This window comes from Nicotiana attenuata, unplaced genomic scaffold, assembly GCF_001879085.1.
Source record: "Nicotiana attenuata strain UT unplaced genomic scaffold, NIATTr2, whole genome shotgun sequence".
Classification (NCBI taxonomy): Eukaryota; Viridiplantae; Streptophyta; class Magnoliopsida; order Solanales; family Solanaceae; genus Nicotiana; species Nicotiana attenuata.
In genome coordinates this window covers 1,029,272-1,045,228 of record NW_017670285.1, presented here as the reverse complement: position 1 = coordinate 1,045,228, position 15,957 = coordinate 1,029,272, and the positions used below count along the sequence as shown (strand labels likewise).

At 35.6% G+C, this 15,957-nt stretch overlaps 2 protein-coding genes across 3 annotated transcripts; both read right to left on the bottom strand.

The window, feature by feature from the left end:
* Positions 1-471: 471 nt before the first annotated feature.
* Positions 472-4,311, bottom strand: LOC109237228 (random slug protein 5-like). The gene is made up of 6 exons (XM_019403505.1): positions 4,278-4,311; positions 3,407-3,522; positions 2,299-2,475; positions 1,748-1,846; positions 1,275-1,517; positions 472-1,158 (listed from the first exon to the last, which is right to left on the bottom strand). Exons 2-6 carry the CDS (start codon positions 3,467-3,469, stop codon positions 724-726), a joined length of 1,017 nt encoding a protein of 338 aa, XP_019259050.1. The 5' UTR covers positions 3,470-3,522; positions 4,278-4,311; the 3' UTR covers positions 472-723.
* A 1,555-nt stretch (positions 4,312-5,866) lies between these two features.
* On the bottom strand, positions 5,867-14,008 carry LOC109237234 (probable ADP-ribosylation factor GTPase-activating protein AGD14). 2 transcript variants are annotated; one of them, XM_019403510.1, is made up of 13 exons: positions 13,669-14,006; positions 12,291-12,352; positions 11,481-11,568; positions 11,321-11,382; positions 11,130-11,226; positions 10,574-10,981; positions 8,761-9,651; positions 8,480-8,605; positions 8,292-8,405; positions 8,098-8,184; positions 7,178-7,313; positions 7,056-7,098; positions 5,867-6,223 (listed from the first exon to the last, which is right to left on the bottom strand). In XM_019403510.1, exons 1-13 carry the CDS (start codon positions 13,762-13,764, stop codon positions 6,169-6,171), a joined length of 2,265 nt encoding a protein of 754 aa, XP_019259055.1. In that variant the 5' UTR covers positions 13,765-14,006; the 3' UTR covers positions 5,867-6,168. The 2 variants fall into 2 exon arrangements, with proteins under 2 accessions (XP_019259055.1, XP_019259056.1); XM_019403511.1 differs by lacking the exons at positions 5,867-6,223; positions 7,056-7,098; positions 7,178-7,313 and adding an exon at positions 7,361-7,444 and having other exon boundaries at positions 13,669-14,008.
* Positions 14,009-15,957: the final 1,949 nt, after the last annotated feature.

Here is a 15,957-nt window from a genome sequence, read left to right as displayed (position 1 = left end):
ACGAGTAACAATTAAATCTGATTTTGTGGTTTTAAAGATATGTGATTAACTTCAATACCAATTAATAATCAAGAAATATGAAGTAGAAATGAAATAAATAAGTGAATCGAACCAATGTTACTCAGCAGTGGTGACCTCGAGCTTAGTGACCTCGAGATGAACCCGTGACCTATAGATCACACGGAGACAACTTTACCATTGCTCCAAGGCTCCCCTCCTTAGATCTGCAACAAATGACTGCTATATATCTCTAGTGTATAGTTACTAATTTTATAGTGTTGCGGCAATGTTATATAATATCATTATACTTAAAAGATTTTCAATTGATCATGTTAGACAGTTATATAAGAATGCTAAAGCAAATATTGTATTTCAACAGTTAACTTTGGTCTGTCAAAATTTGTGCATACAACTTTAGGCGGTGACTTGAGAAAGAAAAGGAAAGAAAAGAAAATGAAGAAAAACAGAAACTTGAAAAACAAACAGAGAGGTGCTCTTTATATTAATCACTCTGCACAAAAGCTATGTGCCAAAAACTACTCGTACTACTTATCGAACATCTTCGAATAATATACCACCAATATACATTTTATGAGGAAGTTGTTGGCTGTTATATAATTGCATATTGTTACAGTAATTTGCAAATTAAGTTCCAAATAAGGTTATCATGAAGAATAATGAAAGAGTAAATGAAAAGGAGAGAGAACAGATAGCTGCTAGTGTCTACTCGATTTGTTTTATCTCTTTAGCAGCAGTTGTATCAACTTTGACCTCATCTTTACAACTCATCTGCAAATCTTCAGTCTCAATATCTGAACTTTCCAAGTTTGATGTTGTTTCATCAGTAGAGGATAAACCATCCTCGGACAAGTCAAAACCATTGTCTCGCGCTGAGGATTCTCGTGTCTCAGCAGTCACATATTGGTCAGAGGGCAATGGAACACCAGATTTAACAAATTCAGACATCTTCTTGTCCCCCTCTTTCATGCGTTTGGAGTATGCGACATATTCAAACCCTTGTGTGCATTTCCCCCCAAATGAAGATTCAAGCTTGTCCATATCAAATAGATCTTCCATTACCTTCTGAGTATGTGCATCATTTGGATAGACAAACCTCACTTTCTTGTATGTCCTCTTCTCAAGAAATGGTTTTACCAACTGCAAGATGCATACTAAAACATTATTCGAATTGTTGAAAGTTGTGAAAGTTGTATCGCAACATATTACTAGCCAAAAACTGTAAATGAGAATACTTATTAGTTAGAGGCACCTACTATCCAGAAGGACTCAAAAACTTTTGGCGGATTATAAAAGATTGCAAGACCTAGCCTCTCTGGATAACGATCTTGTAGTACACGAGCTGTTTCCCGAGTCACCTTTACTGATATGCTTGACATGTTCCACCCTTCAAAGTCAATTAACCAAACCATTCGCTCCTGACCCGATTTTAGATCCAGTATGGCATTCTCCATGCAATAGACTAAATATCTCATTTGCTTCTCTACTGAGTGTGGGTTCTGAAAGAGCAAGGAGAATAAGAAGATATCAGAGGAAAAAAAGTTACTATATCAAACTATGTTGCTCGGACTCTCCAAAATTTCTCCAGATGCGTGTCAGATCCTCCAAAAGCAGTGCATTTTTTGAAGGATCCGACACGGGTGCGGCATCATTTAAGAGAGTCCGAGCAACATAGATATCAAAGTCGACAGAAGCTCGTTATAGGAACTGCTTCTCATTATTTATGTACCTGTATTCCAGGCCTCATGACAAGCACATTCCTTCCATACTTGTCAAAGTAGTTGGCTTTGTAAACTTTTCCGGTTTCTGCTTGTTGAGCAATATCATCCTAATTAGACACAAACTATTGATCAACATATTTAATATAAAAACGCAAACATATGAATATTTAATGATTATCGCAACTAAATATTCAACACACCCTAGTTCATACCCATTGGCGGTATATCTACAGTGGCGGAGCCACTCATTGGCAAGGGGAGTCATTGACATCCCTTCGTCGGAAAATTACACAGTATAAATACGTTAAATTCTTAATTTTATGTGTATATACTATACATCGACTCCCCTTGATTTCTTTGTGTGCTTACTTATTTATATTTTGACTCCCCTTAGTTAAAATCCTGGCTCCGCCACCGTCTACAGTCTATACAAAAATGAGTATCTTCTACAATAGGTTGAAATTTCTTCTATATTAAATATCAAGGAGCAGGAATTTCTATTTCACATTATATCCATAATGTTAGACAATAAAAAAGAATAGAGGGGCTGGAGCCGTACCCAACGGATCATCTCTGGTTTATATTCAAGTCTCCATATCAAGGTTTCTTTAAGAATCTTTGCTGCCCTTTTTGTATGCCAATTCCGTGCCCTGAGAAACCTTAGAACTGATGCGTCCGAACACATTGCTGGAAACTTGTCAACAGCAGGACCAATCAGCTTTCTAACCTCATTGATCTATAAAAAGAAATGAATTAGTACACATTTAAAATATCAAGCTGCATAAACACTTTATGTTCCCATGTAATGATCAATTTGATATTAGCATTCCTATAATCCTAGAACTTAATATCATGTGGAAGAAACATATTGAAACCATCCAATTCCCACATCATTACAGCAACAACTTTATACTTTTCATATGTAAAAATGGATGGTTGTGAAAATTATTCGTAGCCTATTAAATTTTTAGATGGAAACGGAGTATGGAAAAGACGATGAAACACATGATTCAGATTAAGGAGCATTTGCATTCCTACTAGATACTTTCTTAACAAACTTGTAACTAGAATCAGTGACATTTGGTCATTACCTGGAAACGGAAGTACTCATCACTATGCAGCGTGGTTTACCAGATAACTTACATTTTTTAGAGAGCGACAGAACTAAAGGAAATCTTGAACTTGAAGCGGTTTTGCCTAGTTAAAAAGTATTTTAACAGTGTGATTTAAAACCAGAAAAGTAAGAAAATCTTGCAAGCTGCATGGCAAAAATTGTATTTCACCTAGTAACATAAAGTGACAACACTCATAGCGGAGAAGTTAACCATAATATTTAAAGTTTAAGTTAGCCAACGAGGTCCTTATTCAGATTTAAAATTGCTGCAGAAGACCGTCAGAATGGTGTTGGAGACACCTCCATGATTTACAAAAATATCTGGAAACAAAATCAGAGCTCCTGGAATTAGCTAACCAAAAATAGCATGATTGCAAGGCCCTTAACGCAAAATTCTAGCCTCTTGTAGTACAATGGCATATATAATAAAATGTGAGAAGTAGATGTTTGAACGTGCATACAAGGAGAAGCAGTGGGAATGCAATTGATCTTGAATGGGGATCATAGTGAAAAGATAGTTAGAATGTCAAAGAAAAAGGAATAGAGTGGGAACCTTAGCTTGCTGCTCTGCAGATGACAGAGACAATTCAGCTCCTTGCAACTTTTTGGATGACATATTTACTATAACTTGATAAAGGTAGAGAAGGCGGAAGCGAGTTGACAAAAGCACTGCACAGTTTCATGAAATAATAACATTTAAAAGAGCGAACAATGTTCTGAAGAATATAATTCTTCCAAAAGAGAAGAGAATTAAACAGTTATAACAACTTAAGCTACACTAGGAAATGTAAGGTTATATTTCATTTTACTTATATCTTTGCGTAAGAAGTTAAATAGAACCAAGGCTTTTTGTACAAGTAATGAATTGGGAAAGAAGATTATGCACCAATTGAACATGAGAAATAAAAAGAGAGAACACAGACTTTTATATCCTTCAATAGAGCATAGTAAGCAGTGATTATTCAAAAAATAAATTCTAACTCTTAGACAAAGGAATTCAAAAATGTTGCTTTTACATCACCAAAATTGGACTATTTTCATGATGTCAAAACTAATATATAGGAAATAAAGATAACAAAAGATGCTTCTATAAAGCATGTCAAAAGCTGTATGATTGACCAGAATAGCATAAGGAAGTCAAATACACACACAAACACATACCTATAATAGTAGTAACATACATTACATCCAATATAGAGTAAAACTGCTTAACCTAAATTGCAACATCATCAAAGTTTCAAGAATTTTCGATGAACAATTAAAAATTTGAAATTCCAATGGAAGGAAATGGTTATCCATTAAATGACATCTCAGAAACTGTAGAACAGCATTACCCAAATAGAAACCAAAAATTCAACTCGTAGACAATCAAAAAATGAAGGAGAGGGAGGGACAATAATATAAAGCAAGAAGAATATCATTACCCGAATTTAAAATGCCAAAATTTCTGATCACCCTTTTGGATATATATATATATATATATATTCCTTAAAAATTAAAAATTGAATGAGAGGACCAGAGGAAGAGATAATAATAATAATAAAACATCACCAATGGCAATGGCGTTGAGATATGAAAGAGAGAAGAAACCCCATAAGCAAGAAGAAGATGGATTATGGCTTTGGGAGAAATTGTGAGGAAAAACTAAAGCATAAGTTTGAATCAGGAAAAGCTCCGATTTTGCCGCGAGCAAACGGTTGACAAGTATTGCTGACTAACGGATCATAAGACATCTCCTTCAACATTCTTAACTACCTTTTCAAAGGTACTTTACTTTTTGAGTAATATTTTTTTTTTTTTTTTTTAGTCAAGCAAGTAGATACCTACTAATTTCCTACTAGTAGTTCATATATTATTTCTATCTACCTCCTAATATTTTCTCTATCAACTGGTTTATAGTTGACGAGTCAAATTGTTTTTCCTTGACTACGGTTATTCTTAAAATAATCTCAATTACTATTAACTAAAAAAATAAGGCTCATAATACTTTTTAAAAATTAAGGGATGAATGATTTGGTCACAGTCAATAGGAGCTTTCTTTGTGAAAATGTAATAGAAGAATATATATATATATATATATACACCCCCAAATAATGGCACCATGTATTCTTGACAAAATTATATCACGTTAAGAAGAGAAGCATATAAGCCCCAGTTAGAAGGTGCGAGATGTTAGCCTTAATGGGTATCAGGAGGGATAGAAGTAGCCTAACAAATTTTGGGGAAAGGTGATCAGGCGCAACTGGAGCTGACTGAGGACATGACCTTAGATAGGAGGGTCTGGAGATCGAAGATTAGGAGAAAAGGCTAGTAGGTAGTCGAACATTTCTCTTTGCCTTACTTAGTTCGCTAGCATTAGAGTTAGTACGATATCCTTTTATTCATAGATTGATATTACTACCTAGAGTTTAACTGTTTTCTTGGCTCCGGTCTTATTTTTATCTTGTTGTTATCCTACTTGTTGCCATTACTTTTGTATCCGTTCTCCAGCTGAGGGTATATCGAAAACAGCTCTCTGCCCTTCCAAGGTAGGGGTAAGGCTATGTACATCTTACCCTCCCTAGACCCCACTTGTGTGAAATTAATGGGTATGTTGTTGTTACGAAAAACTTAACTAGTCATTTTGAATCCATCGTTATATGAGTTATTTCATATTTCAGCATCTTAGAGAAGTTACCTACCCCAAAACGAAAATCGAAAATCCAGTTATTTACCTAAACGTTTAAACTATATTAAGCGTAAAAGGAAGATGGAGGCTTAGGAATTAATATATTTCTTTCATCAAGAAAGTTACGTAGTTAAGTGGCGTTGAAGGTACAATGAGGAAAATAATTGGCTTATGGAACAATGTTTTAAATGCTAAATTTGGAAAATTAAAAAAAAAATGATGGTCGATGTTTTGTTTTAAACTTAATAAGCCACTGGCTGAATACATTGACTGATCTCAAAGCTAGCAACTAAAGCAATACCAAAGGTGACAAATAAACAACTGATGGGGGTGACAAGGAAAGAATAGAGAGTCATTTGCTGCATCTTCACCAAAATAGCGAACAAAGATGCTCGCAAACCATTTCAGACACAAAATTTTCGTTACAATCACATCAACTATAGGACTATATATAGTATCAGAACACACCATAGGGCTCGACAAGAAAGAGAAACTGCCAACCTGCCTTTGAAATTTGGTAATTTTCTGCAGGGTTATCTCATATTTTGAACAATATAAACATGGCCAGAACATGAAAATACATAGGACCAAAAGTTGAAAGAATAACCTAGCTGACTCCACAACTAGTTGAATATATGAATACAATCCTATGCAAATGGATTTCCACCAATAGGAGCAACGGGCCCATGTGTAGAGACATTCCTGCACAAGGAACAATTCAGTTAAAACTTCAATCTTTAAAACGAGGAACGGTGCCATCCAGAACTGCAGCATAAGAAAGCAAACAACTTCAAGATGCTTGAAACTATATCCAACATGCATATCACAAGAACTTGCATTAGTGGCAATGAGATAATGCTATTGAAGCATTCTTGATGCAGACTGCTCATATAAGGATCTCTTTTTAATCTTTCAAAACAAGGAATAAGTCCGCACTCGTTGAAAAAGCAGCAAGGTTTTTTTTTTTTTGTAAACTTCATCTGAGAAACAAAACCGAGAGATGTCTCGTCTTAAATGGGTGACTGCTTTGGGCACTATTTGACTCCTTCCATGCCAACATTGAGAAAGAAGATGCTTTGGAAACTCATTTAAGTGCAGCTCAACTAAGTTTCTGCTTAACGTGCCAGCCTTAAAATTAAAGACTTGCAAAAATAACAGTGTGTGAGCCCACTCATTTAGTGGCTCTCATAGAGTAGCTAAAAATTTTTTTTATCTAAAACAGCTGCCTCTTTGAGTGGTATTTGATAGGATTAACCAAATAGACTAACTAACAATGGTATTTTTCTCATTCCCGCCAGAGAGCAGATGTCAGCTAATCCCTAAACAACCACTTGCGATAAGAACAAATCAAAATGAAGTGGAAAGCTTGTCAAAGACAAAACATGCTCAAGCATCTTCATAGTAGTAGAGGACTTCTGCATTAAGTTATCTTTAAGCAAGTAGAGAACTAATATTCCTGTTAAAAATAAGATCTCATGAGAATAATTTTGCAGAAGTTTAAAACAGAAAAATGGACAAAAGTAGAATGACTCACGATATTGTATTGCCAGATGGTTGTGCGGAAACGAACAATGTCCCTACAGAGAGAATACGTCTTTTGAGAGGCTGAAAATTTGTCAAAAGAGAGGATCCTTTGGAAAAGTAAACATCACGTACCTTGCTGTACACTAGGAACATAAGCTGTTGCTGGGTTCTGCGGGAACCAAGATTCGGTCACATCACCAACAAAAGAAGTTGGCATTTCGCCACTTGGCAATGCAGCTTGTAATGAGCTCATGTCCCAGTACTGAGGCTGGCATAAGTCACTTTCACATTAGAATGCACCAAAGCAACAAACTTTTAGGAAGTCAAGATTCAGTAAACACTCATGTATGTTAAGAGCATCACATCAGCATTTAATGAGCTCATGTCCCAGTACTGAGGCTGGCATAAGTCACTTTCACATTAGAATGCACCAACGCAACAAACTTTTAGGAAGTCAAGATTCAGTAAACACTCATGTATGTTAAGAGTATCACATTGCTTGACGGTACAGGTTATTGTCGCCTTACAGGTTTTGGACAATCCTCATGAGATAATTTTCAGGTTTGAGTCGGGCTCAAGGTCTATTTTCTTTACATGGTATCAGAGTCGGACTTATCCTTGTTGTTTGTGTTTCTCAATGTTGGGCTATTATGTTGCTCACGCTCCAAATGTCCAGCCCTAAACTTGTGGGGGTAAAGGGAGGAGGTGTTAAGAGTCCACATTGGTCTCCTTATGTGTTCTTGTTGGATAATCCTCACCTCATGAGCTAGATTTTGGGGTTGAGTAAGCCCGACACTAGGTCTAGTTTCTTTACAATGTCTCCCAAAATTTAGCCTAGATTTCTAGCGTAAATATCATATAGAACAACGTATGAAACCTCCTTTAGTACAATAAAGGCAGCAATTGACCCCTAAAAGTTTTTTTTTTCTTGGAGGGAAGTGCTGTCAAGGGAGATTTCTCTTAACATGGACGAAGTTTGAAGGACCAAAAACAAAACGTCAAATTCTCTCACTATATTTTCAGAAAATAATATAATGAAAAATGTGATATACCATATTGCTGCATTCCATGTCAGCATCGTAAGGAAAATCAAATGGGTTGTTGGACTTCTGCTCATTTGCATGTAAATGCACTCCTGTCTGTTAACAAGAACCTTATGTCAAAGAAGCAGGAAACAATGTACAGATATCTAGATGTTTAAAAGGAGTGGCCACACAGGACGGGACAGGGGAGTGAATTAACTGACCGCTACAGGAAGAGTGGACAATCCAGAGGATGAGGCACTGACATATGATGACAAACTAGGAATAGGATATCCACTATCCAGCACAGCTCTTTGAGTTTGACCCACAGCTGCATTCTGCAGAATAGAAGTCTTTAAAAGAAGAGGAAAAGAGCAAAAACATAAATTAACCACATTAGGAAAATAGTTACCTCTGCTCCTCTTAAGCCCATATACTGATCATCAACTAAATCATGGTTCATCACAACTTGTTCCTTGCTACTAGGCACACTCTTGAGAGCTAAGTGGTCAGTAGAAACTTCAAAAGCACTCCACAACTGACAAAAGACAGCAAATATTATCTGACCTCATAAATTAAAGGGTTTTAGATAAATAAAGTTAAAGTTAAGCAGAAGTTAGAAGTGGGCAAGAGATGATTTTCAACTCAGAAATTCTTTATACCACTTCCCAAACTCAAAAATACTACACTTACGGCAGTGTTTCTGCCACTTGGAGTTGCTTCAACATTCTGCACACCTCCATGAAATGAAGCAGGCATTGACAAATTTAGTGCACAAGCAGTAGAGTCTCTAACGGCTGGTCCATGAGGAGCAGATCCTACCGGTGATGGCCATTGCATGACAGAGAAAGTTGGGTCCAAATTCGGTTGAGAATCACCCTCCAATTGAATCTTGTTGGAGGTAAAGTTATTACTGCCAGTTAGTGCAATGTGCTGAGGCATATCAAATGTTGCCCATCCATCATTTCTCTCTGGAACCACATCCAAGGTATTCTTAGTGGATGTTACACCCGATTGCTGCTGTGTCTTATCGGGTAAAAAGTCAAAAGAATTATGACCATAAGTAGGTGTTGGTGTCAGGGTGAACTGTTCCATGCCTGTTGTTGCTGCGTGCTCTGGCATATCAAATGTTGCCCATCCTTCATTTTTGGAAGTGACTTCACATGATGGTTTTTCATCAGCACTTGCAGCTGACCGCAGGTTTGGAACCTCTGAGAATATGTCCAAAGATGAAGGTGGCAGAGTGCGGGATGGTTGATGTGAATTACCAATTTGACCAGGAGAAACAGATGGCTGAAATAGATCCATGGAGGCACTTGGTAATGATACTGGCAACTGAGACTTCGTTGAAACTGTAGGAGGAGCGGGTTGAGGAACCGAGGGAGAATTGAACAGATCCGGGGCATCTGAATTTCCGAGTGCCGATGATCGTGGCAAAGAGGGGAAAGTTGACAATTTACTAGAGCGGGTCTCAATTGTTTGCTTCGATTCTGAAGTAACATCCCCTAAACCAACAGAATTTACTGACTTGAATGACAAGGAATTGCTATCAAACGATTCAAAACTTCCAGAAGATGCAGTTCTCTGGATTTAACAAATACCATCATGTCAATTTCACAAGAAAATGCTGCAGTAAAAAGGACAAAGAGCCTTTTCTATAAGTCAAGTAGGAAGAAATCCAAGTTCAAATTGCAGGATCATAGTATCCAAATTACGTTTCCTTGATAATGAATTTAACAGTATGCCCCTTCTTCCGCAAACCATTAATTAGGAAAAATGTTATTCCATGCCAATTAATAAATGAATGTTTCCAAGCAAGCTACCTTCATTTCAATAAATTTGTTGAGCCAATATCATGCTCGATGATTATCTTCCATTATGCATCACAATCGAGAACAAAAAGCTGTTTTGTAGAAAAAATAAATAACATAACAGAGTAGAGCAATACCAGAAGATGTGTGTGGTACTACTACTATCCCAACCTCGTTAAAAACTTCAGTACGAATGTCAGTTTCAACTCACAAGTAGAAGAGCGTCATGCCCTCACATATTCTTCTTGCTTTTTTATGCAAAATGGCTTCTTTTCCGTTTTCTCGTAACCTCTGGCACCATTTCCACTTAAAAAATCAATCTAGTTATAATATGCTGAGATAGAAATGCTAAAACTCTCTATATTCTGCCCACATGCTTTGCCAAGTTTCATTAGTAGTTCATTGCCAACCATGGGTCCTTCATATTTAACTTGGGAAACCATGTTATCATGCACATTTATGAATGCAACTATGCAATAACTAAATCAGAAAGAGGAGAATAAATTCTTAACAGCATATTCTGACTAATAACGATCCTATAACCAGGAACTCAACCAGAAAGAGGAGAAAAAGAGTTGCTTAACAGCATATTCTGATTAATGCAAACACCTCTAAACCAGCGGCAAACACACCCAACAATGAATAACCGAGTAATTTGAAGTTCAACAGAGGTAAATCAGTAATATATACATGACCTGTGCCCGTGACATTCTTCCAGCATCTTTCTTGGCATGCCGTACATCTTCGTAGGAAATATCCCTTGAGGTGTCACTAAGGGGACTTCCCATGCCTCTCTGAAAGTTAGGGGACTGTGCTTCAGACCTGAATGGATCACCTCCACTAGATACAGAGTAATCTGAAGCTCTGGGATTAGATCCTTCATTAGCAAACCTATCCTCATACACATGATCACTTAAACGACTAGGACTCAAGAAACTCGACACCTTTCCTTCAAGTCCTCGATCTGATCCAGGCTTTCTAGAGAGCACTGGAGCATGTTTCCCGTAACGCCGCTCTTCATACTGAAAGTCATATGGTGGACTTTGAGAATAGGAATGATAAGAACTTGCTCTTCTCATCTCATCTTCGTGGCTTCTCAAGTTCTGGCAATTCAATGCATATTAGGCACATTAGTCTGGACCCACAACTAATTTGATTATTATGACTAAATCATAGCAAGAAGTTTTAATAAACATTCTAGTCTGAACTCTAAAGTACTCCATAGGCAAAATACTGGTCCAGGTATAGTACCTGAGTATCTCTAGGGGGTTTGTCAGAGGATTGTGCCCCAGCATATCTTTTCTCAACATAGACGGTCTTTATAAAGTCCCTAACTTTATCAACATTGCTGACGAGAAAAGAAAGTTAGGATTTTGTATCTTGAATTTTTACATTCACCTGGAACCTGGTAATCTACTAACAGAAACCTGCAAATCTTATACCTGTTATTAGGAAGCCACTGTCTTTGAGGGTCCCAATTTGTTAAATATATCTCTCTGGCACGCTGAGTCAAGACAGAATGAGAGAATCTTAATTTCAAATTGAAAAGAATCAGCAATTACTTTACTTGATTTTTTTTATTGGTAAAGAGAATATTTGTACCTGATTACCACCCTTTTGAAGAGCTTCCACCTCTTGGGAAGTAAACTTAGCCATGGAAACTGACTTCACACGGTGAGTAAACTCACGACTGCAAAACGAATAAGATGAATACATTTTAACTTTCATGTCCTGATGTTCAGGAATTCAAGCTCGGTAACATCAGAAAACATCACAAACAGACACGAGGGGAACTTAAAACTTAACTTACCACTGTGTTTTATCGGACGATGATTAGACAATAATTTCAGATGAACATCACTTACTTGTTGGATGCTCACATGTTAGTTAAACATTAACACAAGAATGAACATTTTTCCCTGGATAGGGGCATGCAGTCAATTGGCACTATAAACTGAGGACATGACCTATTACACACTGATAGCCAAAATTTCAGATAAGATATGAAGCTTCATACAATTTCATGTCACAAAGCGCGAAACCAAATTTCAGAAAAATAGTCCAGATTTCAGACAGATTGGTTCCTGAAGAAGCTACAATAAGCTACTTAGCTGCATCCAACCAATGAATTTTAAAATTCGGAACAAAAGAACCCCTCTTGAATGACCCCAGCAGCTTGTATTTCCATACTTTATTTCTGTACTAAGCTGAAAGTAAAGAAATTGTACAGCATACAGCCATACACTTAAAGAGGAGCGAGAACACCCCCCCCCCCCCCCCCCCAAAAAAAAAAAAATATCAATCACTAAGCTCGTAAGTAAGGTTTCAAACTCAAGGAAGAGAGTTAGTCTCGTAGCCCAAACCAAGTTCCCAAAAACATATTGCAATTAAAAGATATAAGAGCACACTTACTGTATTCCGCTGCATGTCATGCAGACAAAGGTCCAAAAGTTTGTGCACACATACTGGGGACCCTGCACATCGTAATTGATGCAATGATTGATTCATTCAGAATGAAAATGAGCCAAAACTATTAACTAAAATAGCGAACAGAGAATAGCCAGATCCAGAACATTAGCTTTCTGCTGTTCATCTCAGGGAACTACTCCCTTCGGTTCTTTTTTTCTGGTCACTTTACCCAAAAAGTTTGTCGCAAAATATTTGTTTAGAAAACCAAGGAGGCATTACGTTTTTCAACTCCACCCATACTTCTCCAAGAAGGCATATAGACATTAAGTACTCATTTAAGAAAGAGATAAGGGTAAGTAAGTCAAATACCCCTTATAACTAATATTATCAAATGGTTTGCTTAATATGTGTGACAAAACTTTAAAAGATAGATAGAAATGAAATGACCGGAGGAGTAATTCGTTTCAGTTCCCTGTTTAAGTTATAGGAGCTCATTTCACTACGTAAATACATATGAAGCAAATAATAAGAGAATAATTTGTAAGAGCCAAACAGCATTGATGCATATGTACATATATACCAGGAAAATAGAAAATTGGCAAGGATGCATCCAAAATCATCTCGACATGCAAATCCAAAATACCAATCATCGTACACCCCATTCCCAAATTAGTTGGGGTTGACTATATGAACACTGTATACATTCTACTCTAGTTAGATCCATTTCATTCCAATACTAAAAATTCATCCTTTAAGAGAAATTCAGGGTCCTCAAAAGTCAAAACTAAAGGTCCTGTTAATTTTACACTTATCCTTAGTCCTTACCCTATTAATGTCCAGTTCATTCCTGTACTAAAAGTTTGCCTTTTAAGACAAAGTAGAGGTTCTCAAAGCTAGAAGTTCTCCTTAATCTCACTGATCCTACCGAAACTTGATCTTCTGAATAATCTCACACATATCCTACCCTATTTACGTACATTTCATCCCAACACTGAAATTGCGACAAGTCCTATCCACGTCTATCTCTTTCCAATACTTAAAAGTTCAAAATTGAAGGTTCTCTTAAATATCACTACCTTATTAGCGTCGATTTCATTCCAATACTAAAAGTTTGTATTTTTACCCAGTTCATAACCATTTCATGACAATACTAAAAATGTCTTTTCAGACAAATTACCGGTTCCCTAACCTAGAGATGTTTTAACTCGCACCCCTATCCCTGTCTGAAAATACAAGTCTGTAACCACAACAAATAAATAAAAAGACCATAATGAAAGTGTAACAACAACATTTAACTCACAACAAGCCAAAATAAATAAATAAACAAATTTAAAATTGGAAAATAGAATAATGATTGATAGATGAATAGAATAAAACGCACCAAGCTGTTGCAGTTAATGCATCTGCGATTGGGAGGGAGCTTCATTAGCCCTCTTATTATCTTCTCGTTCCTCTCTTCTTCTCTCCTGCTACTCATCGCTTGTATCCTGCCAGAATCCCCCCAAAATCGACAACAAAGTGCAGAACAATTTGGGGAAAATTGACAAGAAAACACCTAGGGTTTTAGGATTTTTTTTTTTGAATTTTGTGAACGAGGAATGAAGAGAGAGGCTCGAATCAGCTCGCTCTCTCTCTCCCTTTCTCTCTCTCCTTCAGATTTCAACTTGACGTTCTTTTTGCACTCTTATTTCAAATTTCTAATCATTAGTATGCATTAGTTTTTAGAGTAATTAACTTTATCCTATCAGAATATTTACGATCTATGTATAAATAAAACATCAGAGGTGGAAAAAAGAAAACTTACACACCTAGCGGATTGGCAAAAAATAATTACATTCGTCAACAAAATATACAAGAAATGATATATGTTAATGTTATATATATGGGATTTTTTTCTATATTTGAAATTTATTTACTAAAATTATTTTAATTTTGATATTACCCGCCCAAATAAGGATTACTTACAAACTGTATACATTCCACCTTAAAAGGCTCTCAAATCTCAATCCATTATTAGTGCCTTAAATTAGGGATTCTTTGATTGGAAAAAAAGCATAACTGAAGGGAACAGTGGTATTAACCACCTTTCCCTTCCCTGATCATGGAGGAATATAGTCTCACGCATTTCCCTTCCCTGATCAACTATATTTTTTTTAAAGAAAAAAAAAAGAAAGCAAACAGACGGGAGAGTATAAAATAAGCAATATTTTTAAGCAAATGTCACCTTAACTGTTCTTTCTTTAAAATCTTTTTTGTAGACAAGTATATTGTCTGGATATTGGAAACAAAAGAAGAAAGAAAACTGCTTCAGCCAATACAATGGTCATATAGCAATGTTAAGATGCAGACAAGTGAAGCTGGAAACATTTCAATAATTTCTATAATAATTTTGACGAAAATCTCATCTCATTAGAATATAATTTGATATCTTCCGTCACTTATCCATAAATAAAATACAGATATCATATTATGCTTCTCATAAGAAAAAATTTGATGGCAAACAGGAGAATAATAAAAATAAAGCCAGAAAAGGAGAACCCTCTTAATTTACCAACAAAAGAAATCAAGTGACATCATATAAGCTGGAGCAAAAGTGGGCACAAGGTTAATAACAAAAAGAAAGAAAAGAAAACCAAAACACAATGAGTGGGGACTTCTTTCATGACAACACAAGCCCCAGTTTACAAAAATTAATGCTTTTAATCAACACATCCTATTTCAAGAAAAGAATAATGCATGGTACAACATAATACAATTTAAAAATAAATTGTATACAAATTTAATACAAAATTTGATATATCTACAACAATATACATAATAAAAATAAATTTATACAACTAATATATACAACTTATCTACAACTTTCATACATCCTTCTTACCCAGTTAAATACAACTACAACATCATACAACTTAAATATAATTTTCATACAAATTTTATACAATATGTCTTTTGTATATTTTGTATCTGCTTTGTGTGTGTGTGTATATATATATATATATATATATTGCATGTGGTGTGTGCTTTTTCCTCTCTAAAATTTCAATCAAAACTTACTCTCTTAATATAATTCTGATACATATTAACAACTTTATGTAAAAAAGATAGTATTGATAACTTAAATATAAATTTTATACAACGATTCATACATTATACAACTATTTTTCAACTTTCATACAACATTCAAATAAAAAAAATATATATAACTACAACATAATACAATTTACATACAATTATAATACAACTTTACTACAATTTCTTAAGTATATTGTATGTCATGTGTTCTTCTTCTTCTTCTTCTTCTTTGAGTTTCAGTCTGAAATTCAGATATAATCAAGTCTAATCTTCACCAAACACCCTCAAAATTGAGATATAAACTCCAAACAATATTCCCAATTGTTTGCAACAACACCCAATCCAAACAAATAATAATTTTTGAAAACCCAAAATTTGATTTCAAAGCTTTTTAATGGCTGTCAATGATGGGGACTCAAACACCTTCAAAACTTATTGATTGACAATTTCAATTTGAACACCAATTGTGCAACATGAAAGAAAATTGCTAAGTTAAAACGATTAAAATCCATTAATGAATTCCATTAAAACTATATACAACAAGAAAGCATAAAAAAACAGAGAACACCAAATGAAGAAAAATTAGGGGAAAAAA